The sequence below is a fragment of the Lepidochelys kempii genome, chromosome 18 (genome assembly GCF_965140265.1).
Source record: "Lepidochelys kempii isolate rLepKem1 chromosome 18, rLepKem1.hap2, whole genome shotgun sequence".
Classification (NCBI taxonomy): domain Eukaryota; kingdom Metazoa; phylum Chordata; order Testudines; family Cheloniidae; genus Lepidochelys; species Lepidochelys kempii.
The window spans coordinates 12578983-12605064 of record NC_133273.1 but is presented as its reverse complement, the minus strand read 5'-3'; the positions used below and the strand labels follow the sequence as shown (position 1 = coordinate 12605064).

The 26082-nt window shown below is 49.8% G+C and overlaps 2 protein-coding genes across 2 annotated transcripts in view; one reads left to right on the top strand and one right to left on the bottom strand.

The window, feature by feature from the left end:
- CLCN6 (chloride voltage-gated channel 6) overlaps positions 1-19443 on the top strand; it is a 24401-nt gene extending 4958 nt beyond the window's left edge. Inside the window, exons 6-23 of the mRNA XM_073316940.1 lie at positions 384-490; positions 739-865; positions 1511-1578; positions 2521-2579; positions 3020-3152; positions 4058-4171; positions 4495-4661; positions 5818-5944; positions 6345-6474; positions 6798-6951; positions 7049-7208; positions 7381-7487; positions 8888-9074; positions 9729-9886; positions 10809-10965; positions 11686-11793; positions 12360-12485; positions 15000-19443. Coding sequence (XP_073173041.1) covers positions 384-490; positions 739-865; positions 1511-1578; positions 2521-2579; positions 3020-3152; positions 4058-4171; positions 4495-4661; positions 5818-5944; positions 6345-6474; positions 6798-6951; positions 7049-7208; positions 7381-7487; positions 8888-9074; positions 9729-9886; positions 10809-10965; positions 11686-11793; positions 12360-12485; positions 15000-15080 — 2270 coding nt within the window. The 3' untranslated portion in view covers positions 15081-19443. The remainder of the gene's footprint in view (positions 1-383; positions 491-738; positions 866-1510; positions 1579-2520; positions 2580-3019; positions 3153-4057; positions 4172-4494; positions 4662-5817; positions 5945-6344; positions 6475-6797; positions 6952-7048; positions 7209-7380; positions 7488-8887; positions 9075-9728; positions 9887-10808; positions 10966-11685; positions 11794-12359; positions 12486-14999) is intronic.
- LOC140900226 (natriuretic peptides A-like) lies at positions 16138-26082 on the bottom strand. Its single transcript, XM_073317102.1, has 3 exons — positions 25957-26082; positions 25480-25809; positions 16138-16191 (listed from the first exon to the last, which is right to left on the bottom strand). Exons 1-3 carry the CDS (start codon positions 26080-26082, stop codon positions 16138-16140), a joined length of 510 nt encoding a protein of 169 aa, XP_073173203.1.

Sequence of the window (26082 nt, the reverse complement as noted above, 5' to 3'; positions counted from 1 at the left end):
TCGTTGTCCCTCTCTGTTGCTGGGCCCTGTGAATTGTCCGGTTGGACAGCACGTAAAAGGGGAAAGCATAAGGTGCTCGCAGTGAAGATGGAAGTCGAGACCACTTTGTGGTTGCTGGGTGTAGTAACCACGGAGTGGGCTGCCACTTTCTGGGAAACACCAATCCATGAAAGAACATCATGGGCCTGTCAGATGCTCTTGCTGGCTTGTGGTTTGGGCATCTTAGGCTTAGACCAGCTTGGTCAGAGGGCTGTGATGGGAACCTGCTTTCTGAAGGCTGGTGGCTGGAATAGGAGATTCAGCCTTGGGTCCTGTTAATGGGCCCTACAGAGTGTGTTGGCTGAGGTGTGTGTGTTCCTGTTGCCTTGACTCCCTCCTTGCAGCCGTGGAGGAGTGCAGTGAGAAGGGCTGCCTTGCCATGTCGCTGCTGGAGCTGCTGGGGTTTAACCTGACCTTCATCTTCCTTGCCAGCCTTCTTGTCCTGATCGAGGTGAGACTGCTATTAATATACCCTTTCCTCCCCTCTCTGTCCCTGCTATCAAACAGGTAATGCCCATGAAGTCTGTTGCTCTGAAATCTTGGGTCGGAAGGTGCTGCAGGAGGGCATTTTACAAAGACTAATGAATTCAGCCTCTCGATGCGCTGTTTCCCCTAGTCCCTTTCTGCATTCATTGGTGGGGGCTCCTCAGTCTGCTGAGGTGCTGACGCACCGTGGTGTTTAATGTGTCCTCCTCCTAGCCCGTGGCAGCTGGCTCTGGAATTCCGGAGATTAAATGTTACCTGAACGGAGTGAAGGTGCCAGGGATAGTCCGTCTCCGGACACTGGTGTGCAAGGCTCTGGGAGTACTCTTCAGCGTAGCCGGAGGTAAGAGGAAGCTGCCAGATGCATCATGGACTAAGTGTGTGATGGTGGGGAACAGAGTTTGACTGAAAATCTCCAGGTGGGCAGGTCAGTAGTGGCTCTGCACCTTTATAGCCGGTGATGGGAAGGAGAACAGAGACTCTGGTCGGTAAATGCTGTCTGAGTGCCAGGAACACGCTGCCTAGAGCTACCTGAACAAGCAGCAGGAAGCATTTCACCCACTATGCCTTGGGAGAGTGCAGACACCTGGGGAGAACAGCCCTCTTTGATGGGTGTATTTAGTGCACTCCCAGTGCCGAGCCTCGGGTGCGTGGCTGATGTCCGCACTGTGCAGAAGCATGTGTTGGCACAACACGTATGCCCCCCGCCCCCGGGACATGCCTGCCTGGCGCTGCGTGGAATATGGACATCCTGGAGTCATGCTGCTCCTGAATTTCTCCCTTTGATCACGTCTCCAGGAGCAGGCAGTGCCCCTACTTTGGCGGGTCTGCACTCAGCCTCCGTGTTGGAAACTAGTTCTACACAGGCACGGGGGTGACTGGTTTCTGTGCCCCATGGCAAAGCAGTGCTGGCCCCCTCTCCTGGTACTGCAGAACAGGGCGGAGCGTGCTGGGTTTGTCTGCAATGAGAACGCTTTCTGTTTTTCAGGACTCTTTGTAGGGAAGGAGGGCCCCATGATACACAGTGGCGCTATTGTGGGGGCTGGCTTGCCTCAGGTTAGTGCTGGAAATGCTCTGAGACGCTCTGCGACTTGGGCTCTGCCCCTCTCAACCCCTTGGTTAAGATCAGGTGTCGTGTCTGTTAGATATGTTCTCTTAGAAGCTAAAGTAATGACGGAGGGATGACATGGCTGAGTTGGCCTCGTTCTGCACCCTCTCCGCTGTGCGTTTCTAGGTCACAAGTTTGGGCCATCTTAAATCCGTATAAGCGCCATAACCTCCTCCCTCAATCACCTGGTGAGGGCTGCTACAGGCTCAGGAGGAACCCAGCACTGAGCAGGGATAAAGATGGGATCCCCTCTCTGGGCAGTGGCTCCTCCTAGGCGTGTGAATAAGGCAAACAGCAGCACAGTGTAGCTGTTCGCACTGTGCCAGAACAGCTGACAAACGGAAGAGTCCTTTCTCCTGAGGGCAGACACTGCCTCCTGGCTCGGCCTCGCGGCCTCTGGCGTGTGAATGCTGGCTTCATGACCCCAGTGCTGGGGTGTCTGGAGAGCCTCTCTGTTTGTGCTGAGAGACGAAAAGGAAATGAACTCTAATCCCCAATGGGATACAGTGCCTGTTTAGGCCAAGATGTTGCAGGAAGGGAAGGGAGCATTGGACGTTCCTCTCTCTCACGGTGAGAGGAGAGAAAACCCCGGAGACTGGTCAGCAGAAGCAGGTAGTGTGTACTTTGCAGAACCCTCCCGGGACAAAGCTCCCAGCATGCGCTGAGCTCTGTAAATAGGATCTGCTAGAAGAGGAACCAGTACCTTATCGTAAAGTACATTTCCTTGTCTGCTTTCCCTCCGCCAGGGTGTACAGTTGGAGTAACAAGATGTAGGCAGAAAAGTGCGGTGTTTCCCAAGCATTGGCTGCTCCCAAAGGGGTGTTGTGGGAGGGGGGGGCTGCCTTGGTTCATCACTGTGTCAGTTTTGACTCTGTCCTTTTGTTTTTCAGTTCCAGAGCATCTCCTTTAGGAAGATCCAGTTTAACTTTCCCTATTTCCGAAGTGACAGGTACTGTACCTGAGAGGGGGGGCCTGGTAGGGTGGAGAGGGGGTGCTAGATTGGGTGGGTCAGTCAGCTGGAGCCTGTTAGCCCAATGGAGAGAAGGTACATAGTTGTATTTCCAGGTGAGACTCCTTCCTGCGGCACCTTGCCTCCCCCACAATCCTCTTGGTGCGCAGCCCCCTCCAAAAGGTGTTGGGGACACAAGATTTGTCATAATGTATCAGACCACTGGTCCCTTCAATCCCATATTGAAAGTACTGGCCACAGCCAGACGTACTACTTTAGGGAGAGATGATAAACCCGACAGCAGCTAGCTAACTGCATCATGCTGGGCACAGCTGGCTGCCCCATCAAGAAATTAGTTTAGTCCTAGGCTTGATTCCCCTTTTCCGAGTTCCTTCCGGATTCTGCCTTGATAAACTCACATTGTTTCTCTCTGTGCTTAGGGACAAAAGGGACTTTGTATCTGCAGGGGCCGCTGCGGGGGTTGCTGCAGCCTTTGGGGCCCCAATCGGGGGCACTCTGTTCAGCTTGGAAGAAGGTTCCTCCTTCTGGAACCAGGGGCTCACGTGGAAAGTGGTGAGAACTTTGGCTCTTTGGGTTCCCCTTCCCTGTGAGAGGGGACTCGAGCTGGAAGCCAGAGAGCTCGGCTGTGACGAACCTGAGATTCTTGAATCTCTCAAGCTGAGCTCTCCTGGCACAATGTGAACTGCTTGCAGTGTTGATGCTAGAGAATTATAGCTGGGGGTCAGTGGTGCTTCCCAGGAATGCAGTCGGGAAGGAATTGTTCCACATTGTTGGGGCAGCTCTGAGAAATGGCTTTGCTCCTGTGTTTCTTCCAGGCAGTGGGAGTACAGTAGGCGGAGGTTCGATCCCTGCGTCCCCATGTGCTGTGAGAAAGAGACTTTGCTTTGCCTTAGGGTTGGAGAAATTCTCTGACTCAGATTGCTGCATTGGGCTGGAGTTGGCAGAGTTCTCAGAACACATCAGATTGTACTAGAATAGCAATCTTTGGTGTTGTGACTTGGCCTTTTTTTTTTTTTTTTGCCAAACACTTTGCGCATCTTGGAAGCAGTGGCAGACTCCCATCTCCAGAGTGGATTAAAAGAGCAGAGGGCTTCCCCAAGATTGTAATCCAATCCAGAGCCAATTTAGGCCTCAATTTATAAATTACACACACCAACAAGCTGTGTACATGCCCTGTAATTGATTCTAGCTGCTGCAGCTCAGTGCCCATGACCAGAATGAGGGGCTTGTTGCAGGAATTACTGAGCTAAATTCTATGGAGCTATGTTATGCAAGAGGTCAGAATAGGGGATCACAATGGTCTCTTGTGGCCTTATTTTCTGAACACAGTAAAAAGATTAAATTTTGGAAGTGCCAGTAGGTTGCAAGCTCCCTTCCCCAGACATGATTTGTGTGGAAAGACTGGCCTTGTCGCCACTGACCTGGGTGTTTTTCTTCCTGCCTCTCTCTTTCTCCAGCTCTTTTGTTCCATGGCTGCTACCTTCACTCTGAACTTCTTCCGCTCCGGGATTCAGTTCAGAAGTTGGGGATCTTTCCAGCTACCTGGGCTGCTAAACTTTGGGGAGTTCAAGGTGTGTTGTGCTTGCTTTACTGCCTCTCCAGTTGCCCCGGATTGTAGCTCCTGGCTTGCTGTGTGAAACCAATCAGAGTTGAAATCCAGCAGAGGTGCTCTGGCTGGAATGCCCTAGCTGCTCCCTGGAGAAAGGGGAAAATTACTGCTCTGGTCTGACAAAGGGAATGAATCCTGTTCTGTGGTCGGTGCTGTTAAATGTTTCCTGCCTGAGGTAGAAGTGGCCGCGGTGTTGGGTGCCTGCTTTGGTACGTCTCCATCTGCTCTTTTGCTGCCTGGTCTCATTCCTCCCTCTCTCTTCCCTCACCTGTCCTCCCTCCCCAGTGTTCTGACTCTGATAAAAAATGCCACCTCTGGACGGCCATGGACTTGGGGTTCTTCATTATGATGGGGATTGTAGGAGGCCTTCTTGGAGCCACCTTCAACTGCCTGAATAAGAGGCTGGCGAAATACCGCATGCGGAACGTACATCCAAAGCCGAAGCTAGTCAGGTATCGGTGCTCCTTTTCACCTGCCTTGGTGTAATCTCTGTGTGTGGCTGTCTGTCCCCACTGTCTGTGTCCACAGCGCCTCAAAGAGTAAGAGCCACGTAGGCTAAAATACTGAAAAATTGGAACTAGGTGAGAGGAGGCAAATCCATCCCAGTGAAATAACAAAACCTGGCAAACCGTATAGCATTTTCACAAAGAACACTAAGCTAACCTCAGCTGCTACAATCCCACTACATCCCTGTAATGACCCTTGTGGTATACAGGAGCCAGGATACCTTTATGATGAGTATAAAGGGGGTTCTTTGAGGCTGCTGTAGGGACAGATCCCGTAGATCTTTTCAGTTCCTAAACTAACTATATAGCTTGTGCTGCCTGTGTGTCACCACTGGGGGTCTCCCTAGGTCTTGGCTCGGGTGAACTAGTTCTGATAGGAACAGCTGATTATACCACAGTGCCCTTTACTTAATCAGTTCATTTGATCAGAACACCTGAGGTCAAGCTGTCCACTCCATTGGTGCAGGAAATCAGTGCATAATTCAAGCTCTGGTTACAGGAAATTACCATGTAGCTAACAAGGAAGAGACCAATTTTGAATGATCCAGAAAAGCCCATGGAAGGCTGCTAAAAGCATGTCTGTCAGACATTGCTATGGGTGTAGCCTCGCCATGTGCTGTACGGTCCAAGAGCCCTACCCGAGGGGGCATGTGGATAAGGAGGAGCAGTGACTGAAATTGGAGGAAAGGCTGTAACAACATCTCTCAGATCCTAGTGTGGGCCTCTTGGATTGATGTGATGGCAGAGGGGGTCTATACAGTGCAAGCCCAGTGCAGAGTTAAATGACCCTGTGTCCAAAGAGTTTTCAAAGCTTGTCATCCCATATCAGAGGAGTGGCCTCCTGGCCTGCACTGGCTTTTTTACTCCTGATTGGATGGATCCCTTTGCCCAGCCAGCGTGGCTGGTCAGAATGAACACGATCACTGGACAGCCTGTCTTACAGAACCTAAAATGACCTGCTGTCTGCTAAGTGGAGCCCCAAATTGCTGGTTACTGTCGCTTTTTCAGAGCAACGTTGGGATGCAGGGCTGTGTGCAAAGACCAAGGGCTCGATTACTCTGAGCATGGTTGTCCCTGCATGGTTTCTGCTTTGTGCTTGCAGAGTCTTGGAGAGCCTGCTGGTGTGTCTAACAACCACCGTTGTGGTGTTCGTAGCATCCATGATTCTAGGAGAATGCCGGCAGATGTCTTCCACCAATCCTAGTGGCAACAGCACTCTGAGCCTTCAGGTAACACTCGTCCTACAGGGGGGCACATTCCTGCACAGTCTCCACCAGCCCAGGAAACATGCATCTGTAAAGTGTGCCCATGTAACGCAACCTCGCTTACGTTAATATATGCCCTTCATAGACGTACCCACAGCGCTTCACTAACATACTCCATCACCTGCCGATAGGCCTGCATGTGCTGATGAAAGCTGGATGCATGAGAGAATATTGCCCCCCTGGGGAAAATTGGTGGCAGTTGTGTATCTGGGCTCATTTCAAATCCTGTGTCCTCTGTCTGAATGAGATTTCCCCAAAGGCAATGCTGAAAGGGGTGTGTGTTTTTACTCCGGTCCTAGTGGCAACTCCCAGTGCGGCTTGACCAGATTATAAATTAACATAATGTCTGATTGCTGTTGGTTAGGGCTCTTCATCGGAGGACGTGAATTCAAGCATCAAGACGTTCTTCTGCCCTAATGAAACCTACAACGACATGGCAACGCTCTTCTTCAACCCCCAGGAGTTAGCCATCCTGCAGCTCTTCCACCAGGATGGTGAGTGTCCAGGAGATGTCGTGCTCAGGTCCCCACCAGCATCATCAGAGTCTGGTCTAAGCCTCTCCTGTGCTTCCACGGGAATCTGAGAACTAAAAGCGTCTTCAAATTCCTGTAGCTTTCAGGGCCTGCTGAGAATAGAGCCTGCGGTCCTAGCTTCCCCCTCGCTCTGTCTCATCATCCTCACTAATGCTCATTGGGACTCTGAGACTAAGGAGCTGCTCTGAGGTAGAGAGGAGAGTCTGCTCCGATCCCAAGGGGAGGACTCTGTGAGGTCCCGGGAGGCCTGTGCCCCCTGGGTCATAACTCTTCTTGTGTTGCAGGTACTTTCAGCCCAGTCACACTCTCCCTGTTCTTCCTTCTCTATTTCTTACTGTCCTGCTGGACGTATGGGAGCTCTGTGCCCAGTGGTCTCTTTGTACCGTCGCTGCTTTGTGGGGCTGCCTTCGGACGCCTGGTCGCCAACCTCCTCAAAAGGTGCATTGCATGTGTGAGCTGTAGAACGCTGCCGAAGCTGGCTAGACACTTGAGCAGCTTGGTCCTGATGCCAGAGCTGTGTGTGCTTCCTCCCTAGCTACATTGGGCTGGACCACATCTACTCGGGGACCTTTGCGCTGATTGGTGCGGCGGCGTTCCTGGGAGGCGTGGTCCGCATGACGATTAGCCTCACCGTTATCCTGATAGAATCCACCAATGAGATCACGTACGGGCTTCCGATAATGATCACCCTGATGGTGAGCACCATGTCTACACCCCTCTCTTGGTTCCTGGCTGGACTTTGGCTTTTCTCTGCTTGGCTGAGGGAGGCTCCTATGCATGTCCATCCTATCCACCTCCTCTCAGGTTTGAGGACAAGGAGTCCTGTGCTTGGAAAGCGGTTGAACTGGTGCTTTTCTGTCTTCCTAGGTAGCCAAATGGACAGGGGATTTCTTTAACAAGGGCATCTATGACATCCATGTGACTCTGCGAGGGGTGCCGCTGCTGGAGTGGGAGACGGAGGTGGAAATGGACAAGTAAGGACAATGCTCTTGACTGTACCTGTGTTTGAGAACTGATTATGGTTCTCTGGCCTGGTGGTAAATGCTCTTGGGGGTGGGACACCCCTTCCTCCCTCCCTACAGGATTTCATGGAAGCGTTGGGGAAGTAGCTTGAGATTGGGCGTGAAGCCTGGGGTTTTTCTTGAGAAAGGTGGATGGCAGAGTGATCAGAGTAAAGGCACTCCTGAGCGCTATCCCTTTCTCTGCCACTGTGGACTGGGAAAGTCACCTAATCTCTCTGGACCTCCCTTTTCCCATCTTTAAAGTGGGCTAATATCTCACCAGGATTGGTTGGTTGATTGAAATGCATTGTTAATTAATAAGACTGGGTCTAGATTAATGAGACTGGGACTTTTCAGCTTGGAAAAGAGACAACTAAGGGGGGATATTTTAGAGGTCTATAAAATCATGACTGGTGTGGAGAAAGTAAATAAGGAAGTGTTATTTACTCCTTCACATAACACAAGAACTAGGTGTCATCAAATGAAATGAATAGACAGCAGGTTTAAAACAAACACAAGGAAGTATTTTTTCACACAACGCACAGTCAACCTGTGGCACTCTTTGCCAGAAGATGCTGTGAAGACCAAGACTATAACAGGGTTCAAAAAAGGAGATAAGTTCCTGGAGGATAGATCCATCAGTGGCTATTAGCCAGGATGGGCAGGGATGGTGTCCCTAGCCTCTGTTTGCCAGAAGCTGGGAATGGGCGACGGCGATGGATCACTTGATGATGACCTGTTCTGTTCATTCCCTCTGGGGCACCTGACATTGGCCACTGTCGGAAAACAGGATCCTGGGCTAGATGGACCTTTGGTCTGACCCAATATGGCCACTCTTATGTCCAGCTAAAGAACCTATTGTTCTTGTAGTGAAGGGAGGTAGCAGGGGCAGGCTCTGTCTGACACTGCTAGAAAATCACTGTCCTACGGGTGCTTCCCCATGTACTCGTACACTTGGCTTCCTGTCAAACCGCAAAGCCTAGAGGTTGCGACAGAACACAGCAACGAAGGGCTTGGTGAAAACATTGAGGCAGTACACAGTTGCTGTTTCGTGTGAAGTGTCTCTTCATTGGTTTTCCCTTTCGTGGTGGTGGTGGTGGTGAAATCCTCGTGTTGTGTGTCTAAGTTAGATGGTGAGCTCTTTAGGACAGGAGCCTTTGTCATCTTGTCTAATTCCTGTGATGCTATGTAGATAATGTTGCTGCCTTAGTAACCTTACAGCTGTTCTCTGCAAACAGGGTTTGCAGGAAGGGCAAAGGCAGCACTAATGTGGAATAGGTTCCTTGGGGTTCTCTCTGGTGCTGGTTCTGCACCATGCTTGTTTGCAGCGAGTATGTTGGCACCTACAGCAGTGCATTTCTTCATTGCCTCAGGCTGAGAGCCAGTGATATCATGGAGCCCAACCTGACGTACGTGTATCCCCACACCCGGATCCAGTCGCTGGTCAGTATCCTCCGCACAACGGTCCATCACGCCTTCCCTGTGGTGACAGAGAACCGGGGGAACGAGAAAGAGTTCATGAAGGGGAACCAGCTGATCAGCAACAACATTAGATTCAAGGTCAGGAGGGAGGTGGCTGCCCAGTAACCTCAGGGATAAGGGGCTTTTCTCTGATCCTGGAGGGGGGCAGCTTCCTGTGTCATCTGGGCTGTGGCTGGTGCATGCTTCATGCTTGCCTCCGTCTGCAGCTTGTCCGTGACTTTGTTCTGCAGCCGAATACTTTTTGGTGTCAGGAAGTTTCCTAATATTCTAAATATGTGGCAGGAGGGATGGAGTGAAGCCATCGTGCTCCATGAGGAATTCTCTCCCAAGGGCAGTGGTGGAAACTCGTTCCTTCGGGACACTTACCACCGGGCAGGGGTGGGCGGGAGGGTGTGGAATGCTCGTGGATGTGCCGTATGGAGCACTCCTGAGCTAGCAAGAAGCTGGACTAACTGAGCAGCCCCAAGCCTGTTCCAGCTCTAGATTCTCTCATTTTTAAGAGAGTGGATCCTGCAGTCCTGGCAATTCTGCAAATACCATTCCTAGGAGAGCTTTAGAGTAGATAGTCCTTTGCTGGCAACTGAGATCAGAAAGGGTTAATTCTTGCACTCCTTGCCTAGAGCACTCAGATGTTCTGCGCTTTACGTGGTTCCTGACCCCCTGTTTTGCACGAGACCCATGTCCCTTGTGTAAAGGTTCTGCTCACACCACCCCCCCCCATCCCCCCTGCAGAAATCCAGCATCCTCACCAGAGCTGGAGAGCAGCGCAAGCGGAGCCAGTCCATGAAATCTTACCCCTCAAGCGAGCTGCGCAACATGTGTGATGAGCACATTGCACCAGAGGAGCCGCCTGAGAAGGAGGATCTGCTGCAGCAGATGCTGGAGAGACGGTGAGACCCCTGGAGGTGACGATGGCTGGAAACGCAGTGGAGTTTACCTGTGGTGCTTATGTATTCCCCGTTACCATAGTAACTGAGCACCTCACATCTTTACTGTTGTTATCCTCACGACGCACTGTGAGGCAGGGCCGGGCCGTTGGCCCCAGTGTACAGATGGGGAGCTGAGAGAGACTAAGTGACTCGGGGAGTCTGCAGCAGAGCAGGGACTTGAACCCAGGTCTCCCAAGTTGTAGGGCTGGTGCCTTAGCCACTGAACCATTCTTCCTCTCTCTTTACTGTACTCCAGCCCCATCCTCTCCATTCCTCCTCTAGATTTCCCTCCGGGCTCCTGCTGGGCCTGGTGTACCTGGGAGTCTCCTAGCAGCACCTGCCCCTCTTTCGTAAGGGGACGTGGGGCATGTGAGGCCAGCCGGCCAGCTGTATCTGCAGCACGGGCGGTGGCAGTGCAAAGTTTCCCCCCTCGTGTGCCTCGCCCGGCCTGGGTGATCCCTGCTGAGCTTGCAGCCAGTGTCCTACTGCGCTGGTCTGGTTTCACAATGTGGACAGCAGCCTGTTGGGACCCGGGCTGGGACCCGCAGCTGATTTTCACACACATGCGTGGTTTCATGGTCCGAGCAGGGGCTCCGCGTTGGGAAGGCTGGTTTCTGGTCTGCTTTTGCCACTGAGTTGCTGTGTTGGGGCAAGTCACTTAACCCTCTTTGCCTCGGTTTCCTGATCTGTACGAGAGATGAGCAAGTGTTTTCCCCATTGTGACGTGCTTTGAAATGCTTGCATGAAAGGCACTCAGTGTGGACCAAGCACTTCACAGCTGTCAGACAGTAACCTATTTTGGTGGTTCTGTTCCTCTGCCATTGTTACTTTAAGTACTTCCAAGCAGTACCCATTGTAACAAGTGGTGTGAAATCTGTCACAGATACACTCCCTACCCCAACCTGTACCCAGACCAGTCCCCCAGTGAAGAGTGGACCATGGAGGAACGCTTCCGACCTCTGACGTTCCACGGCCTGATCTTACGCTCGCAGCTGGTTACCCTGCTCGTCCGAGGAGTCTGTTACTCTGAGAGTCAGTCGGTGAGTCTTGCAGATTCTGGGGCAGATGAGGATTCTCTGTGGGCAGGGAGGAATTGGGAAGACGGCATCCCCAGGGGCTGGCATGCAGTATTTTAAACTCCATCGTCCCTGTAGAACAGTGAATCCTCCCTTTTGTCTGCAAAGTGAGAACTATTCCTGTTATGTAACTGTGCAAGCACAGGGGAAGGTGCAGCTACCAAACAATAGCAGCTTGTCTATGAATATACCCGGTGTATTGCATAGAGGTGACATACCCTCGTGGGAGGGGAGAGGTCTGACTACCCATAGTGCACCCGTCAGCATGGTGTTATTGTCCCCCGTGTCTCTGCCTCTCAGTGGTTTGCTGGACAGAGGTATCTCCGGGCGTGTAGCAAGAGAAATGATCCAGCCTGTTTGGTGCCCAACTCCCACAAAGTATCCTGGTGCCGCCTTCCAAAGATGGGAATAGATCCTCCATGGGATTGGAGAACAAATCAGTCCTTTCCTCTCCTCTGCCAAAAGCGTGACTCCTTGTATTGTTTAAATGTGCCCTGTGCCATTGTGAATTGTTGCCAAGAATCCCTCTCCAGACGTGTGTAACTCCCTGAGCTTGTCGGCGGGACCAGGAGGGTTGCTGAGAGCACCAGTCTCAGCTATGCCCTTGTGTGGCTTCAGTCATTCATCTGCTTTAGGAAGGGCGATGCTTCTCCTCAGCGAGGCTTTTTCATTTTTCAATTGCAGAGCACCAGTCAGCCTCGACTGTCGTATGCCGAGATGGCTGAGGATTACCCCCGTTACCCCGATATTCATGACCTGGACCTCACGCTGCTGAACCCCCGCATGATAGTGGTAAGAGATGCTGAGGGGACCCTGTTGCCGTGTTGTGGTGCCCTTTCTCCCTGATACACATTCTCAGGAATGCTCCAAAGACCTCTTAAAAATGCTTCCCTGGCCTGGGGTTATGGAGACACTTTATACCTAATCTTACTCCCAAATTCCAATTCTGGTCTCCCCAGGCTGCTGCTTTAGGGTGAGCCCAGGTTCAAATCCACTCCGGGTGACAGTGACCAAAAATCCTGCACCTCTGACATCTCTGTCTGAACTACTCTTCCGACCACTTCCTAGCTGCCTGGATTTAAGAAATCAATTGAATGTTAGTGGGAGAACAGCTCCTGTTCTCACTAGACTTGACTCTTGGTTTAAGTGAATATGGATCTTACTTGTACCTGTTCAAAATCTCCTTGCCGTTGCATTGGACCAGCAGGCTCAGCCAGCATGCCTGAAAGGGCCCAAGACTCATGGAGTCTACAGGGCTAAAGCACCCCTATCATCCCCTCGCTTCCAGGAGAATGGACATTCACTTGGAAACTACCTGGTAGAAATGACCTTGGTGTTTTCTTCTTGACTCTCCCCAGGACGTCACCCCTTACATGAACCCATCTCCCTTCACGGTGTCCCCTAACACCCATGCCTCGCAAGTCTTCAACCTGTTTAGGACAATGGGGCTCAGGCACTTACCAGTGGTGAATGCAGTGGGAGAGGTGAGTCCATACTGCGGCCATGTCCTGGCTGGGTGGGGCATTATGGGGCATGCACCATGCTCCATTTCAGTCCCAGATTGATGTTGAACAAACCCATTCTGACAGCGAGCAGAATGTGACTTTCAGGGGTTGGAGAAACCTCTCTCTCTGGTAATAAAGTTGAAACCTTCACCTGTCCCGAGTCTGGATCCAGCGTGGGTTGGCCATGACTGGAAGCTGATGCTGTCTGATGCCTGTTCAGGGGTCTTAGTCCACTTTCCAGTGGGCCAGGGTCCACTTGACAAAACCCACCACAAATGGCACTAATTGCCCCCTGTTTTGGCAGCCTCTGCAGCCAAAGAAGACTGAAAGCCCCTGGGAGCGATCTGTCCAGGTTGGGCACATCCGTCTATTAAACAGAAATTTACATTGTCTTTGTAAGAGCTGAGACAGTCAAGTATAGAACTAATCCAATTATCCAGAACTGTTGTGGCATTTTGCAGTGCCCCAAAGTGCCCAGCAGGTGTCCTCAGCTTCCCATAAACATAGTAAAGAGTCAGCATCCCCTCACTAGTGCTGGAGCCGGATAAGAAAATCCGGAAAGCATACCAGGACTAACCGCAGAATATGTGCGGGAGAGGGTCTTGCTCATGTATTGGGTGAGCTGTTGCACTGGTGGGTCTCTTGACAGGATTTATCATGTGACATGAAGCCAAGTTGCCCCAGAGATTATACATGTCATCCTCTTATCTAATGCCTAGAATTAGCTCAGGTGTATTTCAGGGACATAACTGATGTGGTAGGCAAGGATGAGGCTGCAGAAGCTTTCTCCGAATGTCAGGATTTATGATGTTTGCCCCACTGAGCCTGCTAGTGAAAAGCAAATGCTGCAAGCAAGGGCTATTGAGTGGTTATGCATTTTCTACTGTGACCCTACAGAGTATATGAAAGGATCCTAGCGCTAATCTTTAAATGCATTCCCATTCTGCTGAACACCACCTGGTGTTTCTGCCACTGACCGCACTTCACGAGATTTAAATCTTCCATGAGCAGCGCTGTAGGAGAGGGCGGTGGTGGCTTCTCTCTGAGACCAGGAAGCAGCCAGCACTTTACCTTGTTTAGTCATAGTCCGCTAGCTCTCCTGGGTTGCCTAGAATGCATTGCTGCTACCATAAGTCTCCCATGTGACGTCCCACCACTGGGTTCATGGGCGTGTCTTTCTAGTACACCCATACAAGGGTTCTGCTGGCCAGAGGAGCCAGCAGATGGACTCTGAGGCTAAAAAGGCAATTAACAAAATTAGCTAAAATGTCTTGATTCAGAAGAGCCGAATGCTGCTGGCTCATGAGGAGAGTCCAGCACATCTCCGGGCCTGAGTCAGCCCTTGTATTGGCCCTTACAGTAAAAGTTAAGCTGGGTAGAAGTGTGGAGAGATCCTGGCTTTAGCTGCCTTTGAAGCTGTAGTCTGAAGTATTCCCTGGCTGTGTTCCTCCCTCCCTCCCTCAGATTTCCTATTCTGAGCATGGAGCTGTTCCCGGGGGTGAGGAAGGAGGGTGTTGGGGACCCGGTCACGTACAGCTGGGCCATGACCAGATAGGCAGTTTCGGAAGAGTGGGTGTCCAAAAGCAAGCTAACATATGGCACTGAGGAGTTTCTTTCTGACATGATACTCTGAGATGTAACTAGCACAATCTAGAAACGGCTGAAAATAGATGAAGCAGATTATGCATGATATTGTAGAGGGGGGACTAGAAATCTGGCTACTTGGACCCTATGGAAGGTGAGTTGAAAGAAACTGATCTAGAGACGGTTTCACTCTTTTCCACGGAGACTGGAGATCATTAACACATTGGCCCAAAGCGTTCCTTTTACCTGCTTCACTTTAAGCATCCTTTCTTTCCCACGGTGCTGAGCGCCTGCTGCTCCCAGTGATACACTCAGCACCTCTGACATTCCGGCCACAGAGGTGCCCAACTCGATGCACATCATTATATAGCGCACGAAGCAACACCACCCCATATGGGCAGTATTAAACCAGTTTCAAATGGAGGAAGTCTGAGGTTGGTGACTTGTCTGTGGTCTCGACTAGATGCAGATTTTGTACCAATGTAACTATTTTGGTTAACAGTCTGATTTTTCCTACAGATGTAGGAACAGCCCCATGGATATAAAAGTGCCTTATACCAGTACAGCTTATTCCCCTTTTCACATGGTTATGAAGTACCTTCATACTGCTATTACTGTATCCATGGAAGGGTTGTGCTACCATTATACCAGTATAGTTACTTTGGCGTGACTTGTGTGTGTAGACAAGCCCTAAGAAAGAGAATCCTGTCAGAGCAGGGATTAGAACTTGAACCCGCTCCCAGCCCTGTGTCTAGACCAAGCCTCTCGGAGAATTGCCCAAGCCTTCTCACCTGGTTTTTTCAGGTCAGCCAGAAGAAACACTACTGCCTCTTCTCCTCCACCGAGCCCGTGTCTCCTAATGTGAGTCGGTGAGACTGACTTGTATGGTTTCCTCTTTCCCCTCACCAGATTGTTGGAATAATAACTCGACACAACCTGACTCATGAATTTCTGCAGGCAAGACTGAGACAGCACTACCAAACCATCTGAGCCTGCTGTCGGTATGGCTCCCTCCTTCCTCCAAGCCTGCACATGCCCTCGCTTTCTGCTTGGATGCCCCATGACCAAGGACATGATGGATGGCTTCTCTCCCACGCAGTCTGGGGACCAGAGAACATCTCACTGGCAGAGAGTAGAGGAGCTATCTGAGTCCAGAGCCTCTGGCCAGCTCCAGAGAGGTGCTGCTTTGACTGCTCTTGGCCAGAATGCTCTCTTCTCTCCTGCCGTCTCCTTTCATCAGAAGTTGCCCCGAGGCTGCTCTTCCTATAGAAATGCCTGCAGTTTGGAGGGTAACAATATCGCCAGCTATGCCATGTCCCACGTGGAGGAGTGCAGCAAATTTCCCCTCCCTTCTCTTGTTGATTTCTTTTCCCTTCCCAGTTCTGCTAAAGTAGTTGCCTTACTCGCACGAGAAGGGGTCATTGTCAAAGCTGAGATCACCCCCTGCAATTTGCTAATATCCTCAAACACTAAATTGCTGGTTATTCTCAGTGGCATTAAAACTACACCTCCTTGGGGGGCGTGGGGAATTTTCTGCCATCAGGAACTCTTAATTGTCCAGGTTTTTCACTCTGGCTTCATGGTTTTTCAGTTCAGTTCTTAAAGCTCCTAATTTCTTAATGTCCTTCGGTGCTGGAATCCCTGCTATGGATTAGTCTGACAGCAGCTGGCTGCTGAGAGCATCTGGGCAAGTCAAGAATCCAAAACAGCTTGGTTCTAATTACTGTTCTGGATTAAAAACCCTTAATGCCCCCACAAAACAACTCGGAAGAGAGAAATCCCGTCAACCTCATCAGCTGTTGCCAATGATTCCCCTTAGAAGAGAAGTCTTTTATAAGGCACTCTTGTCCCTTCCTTGTAATGCTATGTTGCGCCTCTTTGGAGCATTATGTAGTGCCCTCCCGCAGAGATCCAGTGATAAGAGCCTGGTTTCACTCGGGGGTTAAGGATTCCAGGGGCATCTTTACAGTCAGGGCTGTGGAGATGGAGGAAATCTCTTTTCTCGGCCCGGCAAGACCCAAGCTCACTACGGGGAAGAGCATGAGCGTTACTCCTCCAGCTCCAATTCAGCAGCGACAGCAGCAGGGTTGGCTTCTGTCGGCTTCACGGAAAGAGAAGGTGCAATTCATGCTGCGGCCAGCCAGAAGGGGCTCTGGGAGGTTGAGACTGCCAGCCAGCGCTCCGCAGAACAGTTAGTGGAAGGGCTTTTGGCAGCTCTAAGAGCACTTGGGATGTTTCTTGCAACCGCAGAATCACCTGCAGGGAAAAGTCAGCATTTAGGAGCCAGTCACAGCCAGTCTGGTGCTCTGGCAGGTACCATCCTGGCAGCACCTGTGTCATTCCAGCATGCTCCTGCCCTTGTGGGTTTTGCATTCAGATAACTGTGGGAAGCCAGCTTCATGCCTTCAGGGACTACAGAACTGATTGGCTTGATAAAGCACAGAGCATTCTTGCTTCCTCTGAGACTGGCCCAGCTAACCTGTGGAATGCATCCCAGGAAAGGTTCCCCAACAGCCCTCTCACCAGCCCTTCGGTTAACCTGTTCCACGCCATACCGGGCTTTAGCTAGCCGTGAAAGGAGCTGCTGTTTTAGGAGTCTGTTTTATTTTAAAACTGAGCCATCTTGAGGGCTCTTCCTTCCAAGCATAGAGGGATTGCAAAACCTGTGTTTTCACATGTCCATTGCAGAGTCCGTGATCTGCAAGCTGAGTTTGTCCGGGGAAGCTGTGTGTTCCCGTGCTGGGCTGTGGCTGAGGTTGCTGTGCTCTGACTTCTCTAAGGTAACAGGTAGCGTGCACAGAACACAAGTGCCACACACTATACCCTTCATTAAGCAAGTCTCTTTTGGTAATTGGTGAAGCTTTCCCCTGCAGACCAGGTTGTGGGTGGTTGAGTTGGTACAGGAAGATCCGGTCTCTGGGGGTATCTACACCATACAAAGAACCAGATCATAGGAGTTTGTGTTGTAGATAGGAGATAACTCTGTCGTATCTACATTACAGCCTGTAACCAGCAAAGGACGAAAGAAGGTCCCCTGACTCCATTCTGACATATATAGTGGAGAAAGGCCACCCCTGCATATAGGGCAGGGCTCAGCTGCATATTGGTTTATTCACTTTGGAGATATTCTTTAGTCACTTCCAATGAAATTTTGCAAACCCTTCCCTGGGTCTCATCTTTCCCCCCTCTTACGAGACTGGCAGCAGACTTCCTGTGAAGCCCTGCTCCTCCCTGAGTCTGGAGCAGAAGTCTTGGCCCTCCTTGCATATCCTGCTAAGTGGAGAGGGAGGAGCCTTGCTACATGTAGTGCAAAACTTCCCTTCAGCAAGTGACTTTCACCCTCCTGGGTCCATCTGGTTATAGCAAGTACCATCCAAGTTCTGCATTCCAGCCCGGGTAGGGTCCTGTGTGACCAGCATGCATGGAACAGGTTCCTCACACCTTCCCCCCCAGCTTGCGTCAGCTGTTCAGTCTCCTCCACCATTCCAAATAGCATGTGTGCTCAGGAGAACCTTCCAGGGTAGCCCGAATGGTGGGTGTTGATCCTTCAGCTCCCCAGAGTGAATAAAGGCATCTTCCCAGGGCCAGCACCTATCTTGTACTCCTTCCACTTGGGTTCCATAGCTGTGGTGGGAGTGGCACCCTCGTACTTCTCCGAGCCCATCTGAAAGATGACTCAGTCCCAGCTGCCCATGCAGTTCTTCAGGGAGATCTTTGGTTAACGGAGTCTAAATGACTGTCAAGTGGGTTGACTTTGGCTTGTGCTTTTCACTTTTAGGGGGCGCCTTGCTCTACATAAGCGGACTAAGGGTCTTCAGCCTGTTTCACCTATATCTAGAGCGGGCTTGTCAATAACGCGCTTTCCCTATGCTTTGGGGCAGGAGGAGCACTGGTTTCCATGGCTGGAAAGAGACTGAACTGCTCCAAGAAACTCCAGGACATATCCCTTCCCCCATTCTCCCCCAAGATAAACTGGAAGTTTGAAATATACTTGTGTTGCCCTAGCTTCCGTTCCAAAGGGTTCTGGCACCTGGACAGTCCCAACATGCAGTAAAACAATCACACTTCATTAGGGTTACCTTAGAGTTCGGGCATTTAAGGCACAAACCACAAGATGCAGCAGCCATGTACTCCCTCTATCTCTTCATAAGCCCAGTGAGAGATCCGGTCCCTCCCGCTCTACTCAGTTGCTATGTGAGAATTCACTTACCTCCCCCCACCCACTAAAATAGGGCTTGTTAACTCTGTGTTGGTCGCCTTTGCCCGTCATGTCCTGTTTATTCAGTAGATAAGTCATGGCAATATATGTTGCCACACCATATCTTGGCCTCATTAATGAGTCATGGAGCTGGGAGCCCCAGGCAAGCCGAGCTGAAACATCTTGCTCAGGTAGGTCTGGGCACTAGCCATGCCTTACCTTGCAAAGGCTGCCGGACTCCACTCCGTGCTCAGCTGCACCTGCTCTGCCTAAGCATCCATCTTACTAAAAACCTAGAGGTGGAGGAAAGCAGTTCCTTTCACTGCTGCAGCCAGGAGAACATAACTGGCCCCTGTGGCACTCTGCCAGCCGCTTTAAAGGGAAATCCACAAATGGGCTCACCAGGTGTGCTCAACAGTATTATATATGGCCCAGAGCAGGGCAGGTTCCTCTTTCAGAAATGAAGGGGGTCATGGATGCTCTTCTCTGAGTGGGGTTCTGAGATGCAACACAGCCGGGGCTCTCGCGTGTTGCCACTTACAAGGGGTGCAAAGGATCCCGGATCCTCTTCTCAGCCAAGACTGCTCAGACAGCCGACCACTGAACTCCCTTCTCGCAAACCTTAACTGCTTCTGGTCTGGCACCGATTGCTGAACAGCTGACAAAGAAACTATACAGGTGCCTGTAATTCTTATCAGAGTAACACTAAGGGAGAGCGTCCACGTAGTGGATCAGTATTGATGTCAAAAGCTCAGGACAGTAGAGGGGGCTGTCTCCTGCTTCCTGGGTTCCTGTGCAGTGTTAACGCCGGGTAGCAAGTCTTAACTCCTCTGTACTATGAGCCATGCCAGGGCAGCCACTTATTTTGTTTTTGTTTTGTTTTTTGCACTGTTTTTTGTTACGAGATGATGTAAGCTAATTCCACGGTGTATATAAACTGTATTTTTGTTAAATTTGTATGAATATATTTTTTATTTGAACTTTGGCACTTGGGATGTCATCCTGTAACCATAACATGTCTGAGAGTAAAATGTCATTGTGTGTCCTTCTGCACCTGCTGGGCTCTGGGATTTTCTTCCTCCCCGTTGTATGGTTTGTTTAAATTTTATTTTTGACTTTTTTCATCCCAATAATAAAAATGGTCCAACAGCCTTAGATCCAAGCACCTATGTTTTCAAGGTAGGGAGCTATGAACACTGTTTGCTATAAGGGTTCTAGGCCAGGACCCTTGGCTGTTTGTAGTGGAAGGCACACTACAACTCGCCACCACCCCTCCTGTTTCAGATAAATGGTCAGTCTGGGTCCATCTCTGATAGTGGCCAGTTCCAGCTGCTTATAAGAAAGGAGGGCACCTGCCCCCAGGCAACCTTTTCCTCCTCACCCCTCTGCCCCAGAGATCAGAATTTGGTTTGGGTAATTCTGGAGGTTTTAACTACCTATTCCAGTGCCTGATCCCCTTTTGAAATCCTTGCTAAATTTATGCCAAATATATTAATTTCAGCAGGGCGATACCTCCACTCAGAGACCCAATTCCATACTCGGTGACTTCAGGGAGAGCTTTGTCATTGACTTGGATGGCAACAGGCTTGGTCCCCCATGGTTTATAGATGGTCCCTACTGCAGTGGAGATGATATTCTGCTTTCTTAGGTGGCCTCCCTCCCCCACCCCAGTAAGCTTATAAAAGGATTTGTACGGCAGTAAGTATCTAGCGAAGGAAGGTTTGGGTGTTGCTGGTGCCCAAACTTCATGCTTAGGGCTTGTAGGGAGGCTGGGGCTGGCTTTACTGTATCTCAAGTAGCTGTGCTACCCTCTCTGTCCAATCGAAAACAAGCTGAAACAAAACCGTTTAGCCCTAGCCCCAGCAGTAGCTGCCGTAAGGCAGATCCTAAAATGTCATTTGTGGAGGGGGCAGTAGCAAGTGCAGCCCCCTCCCCCCCCTTGGCATGTGAACTGTAGCATGACAACGGTAGTAACAGCCTCTTCGTTCTCTGCATCCTGCGTGACACGATTGCTGTGCGAGGATTTATTTTAGCCTTGGACTGTGTGCAGATGCTGCCCTCTGCCTCCTGCTGAGTCACCAGCCTACGCTTCCGTGCAGCCAAGAGCGAGCGCCTCTCCCGGGTAGGCTGGCTGGAACTTGGCACCAAGCATCCTTTGGCAGGGAGTATCTGCAGTGTTGGGCCCGAGGGACTGATAGGGATACACCTACCCCCCTACCTCTTCCCCCCCCCCCCAACCCTCAGGGAGCGGGGAAATTCAAAATTTGATGTAGTGGCTGTGGGCAAAATCTGGTCCTAGTCTCTTGCGCTTCCGGAGACGGGGAAGACATGCTGGCTGGGAGGAAAACTCCTTTACTCAATCTACACTTATTCCTCTTCCTTTTCCCAAATGCACTGGCGTGGGGATGGAGGCAGGAATGGGGAAAGCCTCTTTTTCAATTTCTCTCTCAGATGTAATGTAAAAAATGAGGAAACAGGATCTACTTCTCTTAAAAGGGAGCGAGGCAGCCCTGTGCGATGGGACATCACTTGACAGCTCAGTGCATCTGCAGTTTAAAAACATCCCCAGCAGGTGTGAAACAGATGCCAGACACTTGGCTACAGCCTTGTCAGCTTAGGGACTGTGCTGAGGTGTATGTATGGACTCAGGGGTGTGTGTGTATGTATGTATGTAACATCAGGACTGTATGTATGTGGAGGTGTATTTTGTCATAGGACTGAAACAGCAAGTGTCTTGCTTGGAGAAGAAAGGAGTAAGCTGGTTATAGATAGCTCTTGGTCTTTGGTTTTATACTAAGCACAGTTGAGTTAATACAGCAGCTTAATACGGTTACACTTAAAGCAGCCCAGTGCCTGTACTCAGACTTAAATGGGGTTTATAGGCCCATTAAATCAGAGCACTTGTTAGGAGACCCCCAATACCCTTAAATTGCTTATATTTACCAGGTGCATTAGTGCAGGTCAGTGAGGTTTTGCTGTGGTCCTCTTAACTACATATGAGCTACATTTTTACACACACAGACAGGTCATGCAGGGTATGGAAAAATTAACCATAGCCTTTTATTGCACTCATTTATTTGATGAAAGAAACAGACCTGCACTTTCTGTCCAAGGTGCTGAAATCTAGGCTGGAATTCTTTTCAGTGACAATGGACTAAAATTATCCCTTCTCCCTTACACTTCAGGGAGAAAGCCTGTACATTGTTTGACTCATGGTGCTGGGAGGGTGGGGGGCAAATTGTTTGCAAACGGGTGAAGACAGATGGCAGCTGAGTTTTGCCTACTGTCCCTGCTGCAACATAAGTTACCAGCGAGGAGCTGAGAAGATGCAGTTGACTTTGGAAGAGCTTTGATGTCCAGGACTCTGAGGAAGAAGATCAGGATTGCCCCCATCTCCAGGTAGAGCTTCAAAACTGAAGGAGAAAAGGACAAGTAAATGTAGGGGTGGTAAATTTCTTTATTCTTTGGAGGAGGGTTGTTTGTACTATCAGAGCATAACCTGCTGGTGAGCTTGTTACAGGTACAGAGCTTATGCTTTTAGCTCTAAGAGTCCCTGGTTCAGTCACCGGTGTGTTGCTTAAAACAGCGGCCATCACAATAGCTCCTAAAGGTATGGAGAGCGGGATCTTGGTGCGCTAGGTACTATACACGAACACAAGAGATGACAGACAAGGCAGCTGGAGAGTGGGAGAATTATTATCCCCTTTTAACAGAAGGGGAGTTGGGTTACAAAGAGATGAAGAAACTTGCCCAAGGTCACACAGGAAATCTGTGGCAGAGCCAGGATTTGATCCTCGATCTCCTGAGTCCCACCACTCAACAATCCTTGTTCTTAAAATCAGGTGAATCAGAACAAATGCGAGGCATGGTTTTAAAGGGTGGGATAAGGACAGGAGCAACTTAACCAGCTACTGGTGCATCAGCAGCCCCTTCCCCTTGAGAAGTCCACCAGCATCCCTTTTTTCTTATTTTTTTTCCCCTCCAGATCCCTTTTCCTCTATCCTCCAGCTGGGCTTCTGCAGTGTTAAATATTTGGGCCCCTCTGTCCTGAACTCATCACAAGAGAGGATGGATGCTGTTTCCTTTTAAGCTTTGAGAGGAGCCTTCCCATGGTTTGTGACTAGCTGGGATCTTAAAGTGGTGGGAAGGTAACACATCAGACTGTCTGCTGCACGTGATCCTGAACAATGCCAGAGCATGGCTACATGAGCTGAACAGATGGAGCTTGGCTAAGACAGGAGTAAGATGTGGCGGTTAAGCCATAAATGTTTAAATCCTTGCATCACATAAAGAGCAATAAGAAAAGGAGTACTTGTGGCACCTTAGAGACTAACCAATTTATTAGAGCATAAGCTTTCGTGAGCTACAGCTCACTTCATCAGATGCATATCGTGGAAACTGCAGCAGACTTTATATATACACAGAGAATATGAAACAATACCTCCTCCCACCCCACTGTCCTGCTGGTAATAGCTTATCTAAAGTGATCATCAGGTGGGCCATTTCCAGCACAAATCCAGGTTTTCTCACCCTCCACCCCCCCACACAAATTCACTCTCCTGCTGGTGATAGCCCATCCAAAGTGACAACTCTTTACACAATGTGCATGACAATCAAGTTGGGCTATTTCCTGCACAAATCCAGGTTTTCTCACATCCCCCCCACCCCCATACACACACAAACTCACTCTCCTGCTGGTAATAGCTCATCCAAACTGACCACTCTTCAAGTTTAAATCCAAGTTAAACCAGAACATCTGGGGGGGGGGGGTAGGAAAAAACAAGAGGAAACAGGCTACCTTGCATAATGATGTAGCCACTCCCAGTCTCTATTTAAGCCTAAAGTAATAGTATCCAATTTGCAAATGAATTCCAGTTCAGCAGTTTCTCGCTGGAGTCTGGATTTGAAGTTTTTTTGTTTTAAGATAGCGACCTTCATGTCTGTGATTGCGTGACCAGAGAGATTGAAGTGTTCTCCGACTGGTTTATGAATGTTATAATTCTTGACATCTGATTTGTGTCCATTTATTCTTTTACGTAGAGACTGTCCAGTTTGACCAGTGTACATGGCAGAGGGGCATTGCTGGCACATGATGGCATATATCACATTGGTGGATGTGCAGGTGAACGAGCCTCTGATAGTGTTGCCAATTGTGCCCACATATCTATTCAGGGGACACCATCACAGGGCCTAATAACATCAGCCACACTATCAGAGGCTCGTTCACCTGCACATCCACCAATGTGATATATGCCATCATGTGCCAGCAATGCCCCTCTGCCATGTACATTGGTCAAACTGGACAGTCTCTACGTAAAAGAATAAATGGACACAAATCAGATGTCAAGAATTATAACATTCATAAACCAGTCGGAGAACACTTCAATCTCTCTGGTCACGCAATCACAGACATGAAGGTCGCTATCTTAAAACAAAAAAACTTCAAATCCAGACTCCAGCGAGAAACTGCTGAACTGGAATTCATTTGCAAATTGGATACTATTACTTTAGGCTTAAATAGAGACTGGGAGTGGCTAAGTCATTATGCAAGGTAGCCTGTTTCCTCTTGTTTTTTCCTACCCCCCCCCCAGATGTTCTGGTTTAACTTGGATTTAAACTTGAAGAGTGGTCAGTTTGGATGAGCTATTACCAGCAGGAGAGTGAGTTTGTGTGTGTATGGGGGTGGGGGGGATGTGAGAAAACCTGGATTTGTGCAGGAAATAGCCCAACTTGATTGTCATGCACATTGTGTAAAGAGTTGTCACTTTGGATGGGCTATCACCAGCAGGAGAGTGAATTTGTGTGGGGGGGTGGAGGGTGAGAAAACCTGGATTTGTGCTGGAAATGGCCCACCTGATGATCACTTTAGATAAGCTATTACCAGCAGGACAGTGGGGTGGGAGGAGGTATTGTTTCATATTCTCTGTGTATATATAAAGTCTGCTGCAGTTTCCACGATATGCATCTGATGAAGTGAGCTGTAGCTCACGAAAGCTCATGCTCTAATAAATTGGTTAGTCTCTAAGGTGCCACAAGTACTCCTTTTCTTTTTGCGAATACAGACTAACACGGCTGTTACTCTGAAACCTGTCATAAAGAGCAATGAGGCACTGGAATTGTTCAGTGTGTTTCACAGGGGGCTAACCACGGGCTTTTTCATCATTACAAAGTGTTATCAGGTGAGACCAGGACCCTGAAGAGGCGAATTAGCTACCGTGATGACTGTGCAGTCAGTTTAGATGAGGATAGTTGAATTTGGTGCCATGCTGGCTATTTAAGGTTACTCCCCACTGGGACTGGGATGTAACCAGGACTAAGGAACATGATGCTGTACAGGACTTGCCCTGGTCTATGCTGACTGCAAAGTTGTCAGCCTCATGCTGGTTGATCCTTCGATCCTTTACTTTCTAACCCAGTAAAATTTTGCATTGAGGACATGCCCTGTGAACAATGTTCTGAAATTAAGAAAAGGCCGCATTTGAGTCTGAATAGTGGGGGAAACTGACTGGCAATGATACCTTTTAAATAGCAGACCAATCTCCTGTGGGAAGAAGAGGTAGAAACCCCCTCAAGTTGGATTGTAAAAACTAGACTGAGCAGAATGCTAGATGTTGAAGGGGAACAATGCTGCACTGACCCCCAAGAGATGGGCTCTGATTTTTATGGTCTTCACTGTGGAAAATTCCATTGCTCTGGAATCAAATGCATCGCTCTTTAAAGGATTCTATCTAGGGTGGGTCTTATGGCTGGTGTCTGAGTGCACCATTCCACCAGGGTTATGTGTTCTCACTGCAGCCCTTTATGTTAAATTAGGGAACTGACTTTTCGGGACTCAGCCAGAAAAGGACGCAGTCTTCATTATTGTTTCTAAAAATGAAAATTTCCTAAAAGTTCAGAAAAGACATGTTAAGAGAGAGTGTCACCCAATGCACTGGAGCTGGAGCTCCCAACCCATTTTAAGTCCCACTGTTTTTTCTAAATTATCCACCTGGACACTGCAGCACAAGAACAAGAGAGTTGGGGTAGGAGACCCCTCAAAATCCATCGTCCAGCTTTTAACCTAGACCAGTCAGTCCACCTGTGACTTCCCAGGAACTCTGCCCAGAGCATAGATTGCTTCGTCCTTACTCTAGTTTGTATCCAGTGCCCCAGCTGTGCTTGAGTAGGTCAGCCATTCCCTCTCCCTCTTACCCTGTAGTTGTTGCATCCAAGTCCGCTCTGGGCTCCTATTCTATCTATCCGTTGGCCAAAGCAATCCGAGAACCTTCTCATGCTGCGTGGCGAGTTCATCAGTGCTCGTAGTTTGCTCCTCTGGGCGGATGGAGGTTTCTTGGGCCACTCCCAGCTGTTGCGCCCATAGGCAAGGCCTTCTCTTTGGGGTCTAATGTATTCGCTGTTCCAGGGAGCGAGGGGACGTGAGGCATCTCCTGGGGCTTCCTCATTCTGCTCATTCATTTCTTGGGACAGACCTGCCTCTGCTTCTTCTGATGGGAGCTTGTCCTCCAGGCGGTCCAGCAGGGTCTGAAATGCAGAGAGAGGCAGCGGGGGAGATAGCATTACCCTAGAATCACCCTAGGGGATGGAGTGAATGGCAAAGCAGTGCACACCTTCCCTGCTCCCCCAGCCCTTGGTTGCATTGTGTTCTGCCAGTGATGTCTGCTGCCTTACCTTGAAGTCAGCCAGTTCAGCAGCGGAGGCCGAGCCGTACATGGGATGAGCTTTGGCTCTTCCTTGGGGCTTCATGGTGAGCAGCAGCAGCAGGAACCGGAGGGCAGCAGCAGTCAACGAGCCCAT

Bases quoted from the DNA above. Each gene is read 5' to 3' on its own strand.
- LOC140900226 (XM_073317102.1), bottom strand. From the start codon at position 26,082: ATGGGCTCGTTGACTGCTGCTGCCCTCCGGTTCCTGCTGCTGCTGCTC. The intron at 25,810-25,956 runs GTAAGGCAGCAG...TCTGCATTTCAG, and splicing joins CTGAACTGGCTGACTTCAAG to ACCCTGCTGGACCGCCTGGA. The intron at 16,192-25,479 runs GTAAGAGGGAGA...CTTTCCGTGAAG, and splicing joins TTGGATGCAACAACTACAGG to CCGACAGAAGCCAACCCTGC.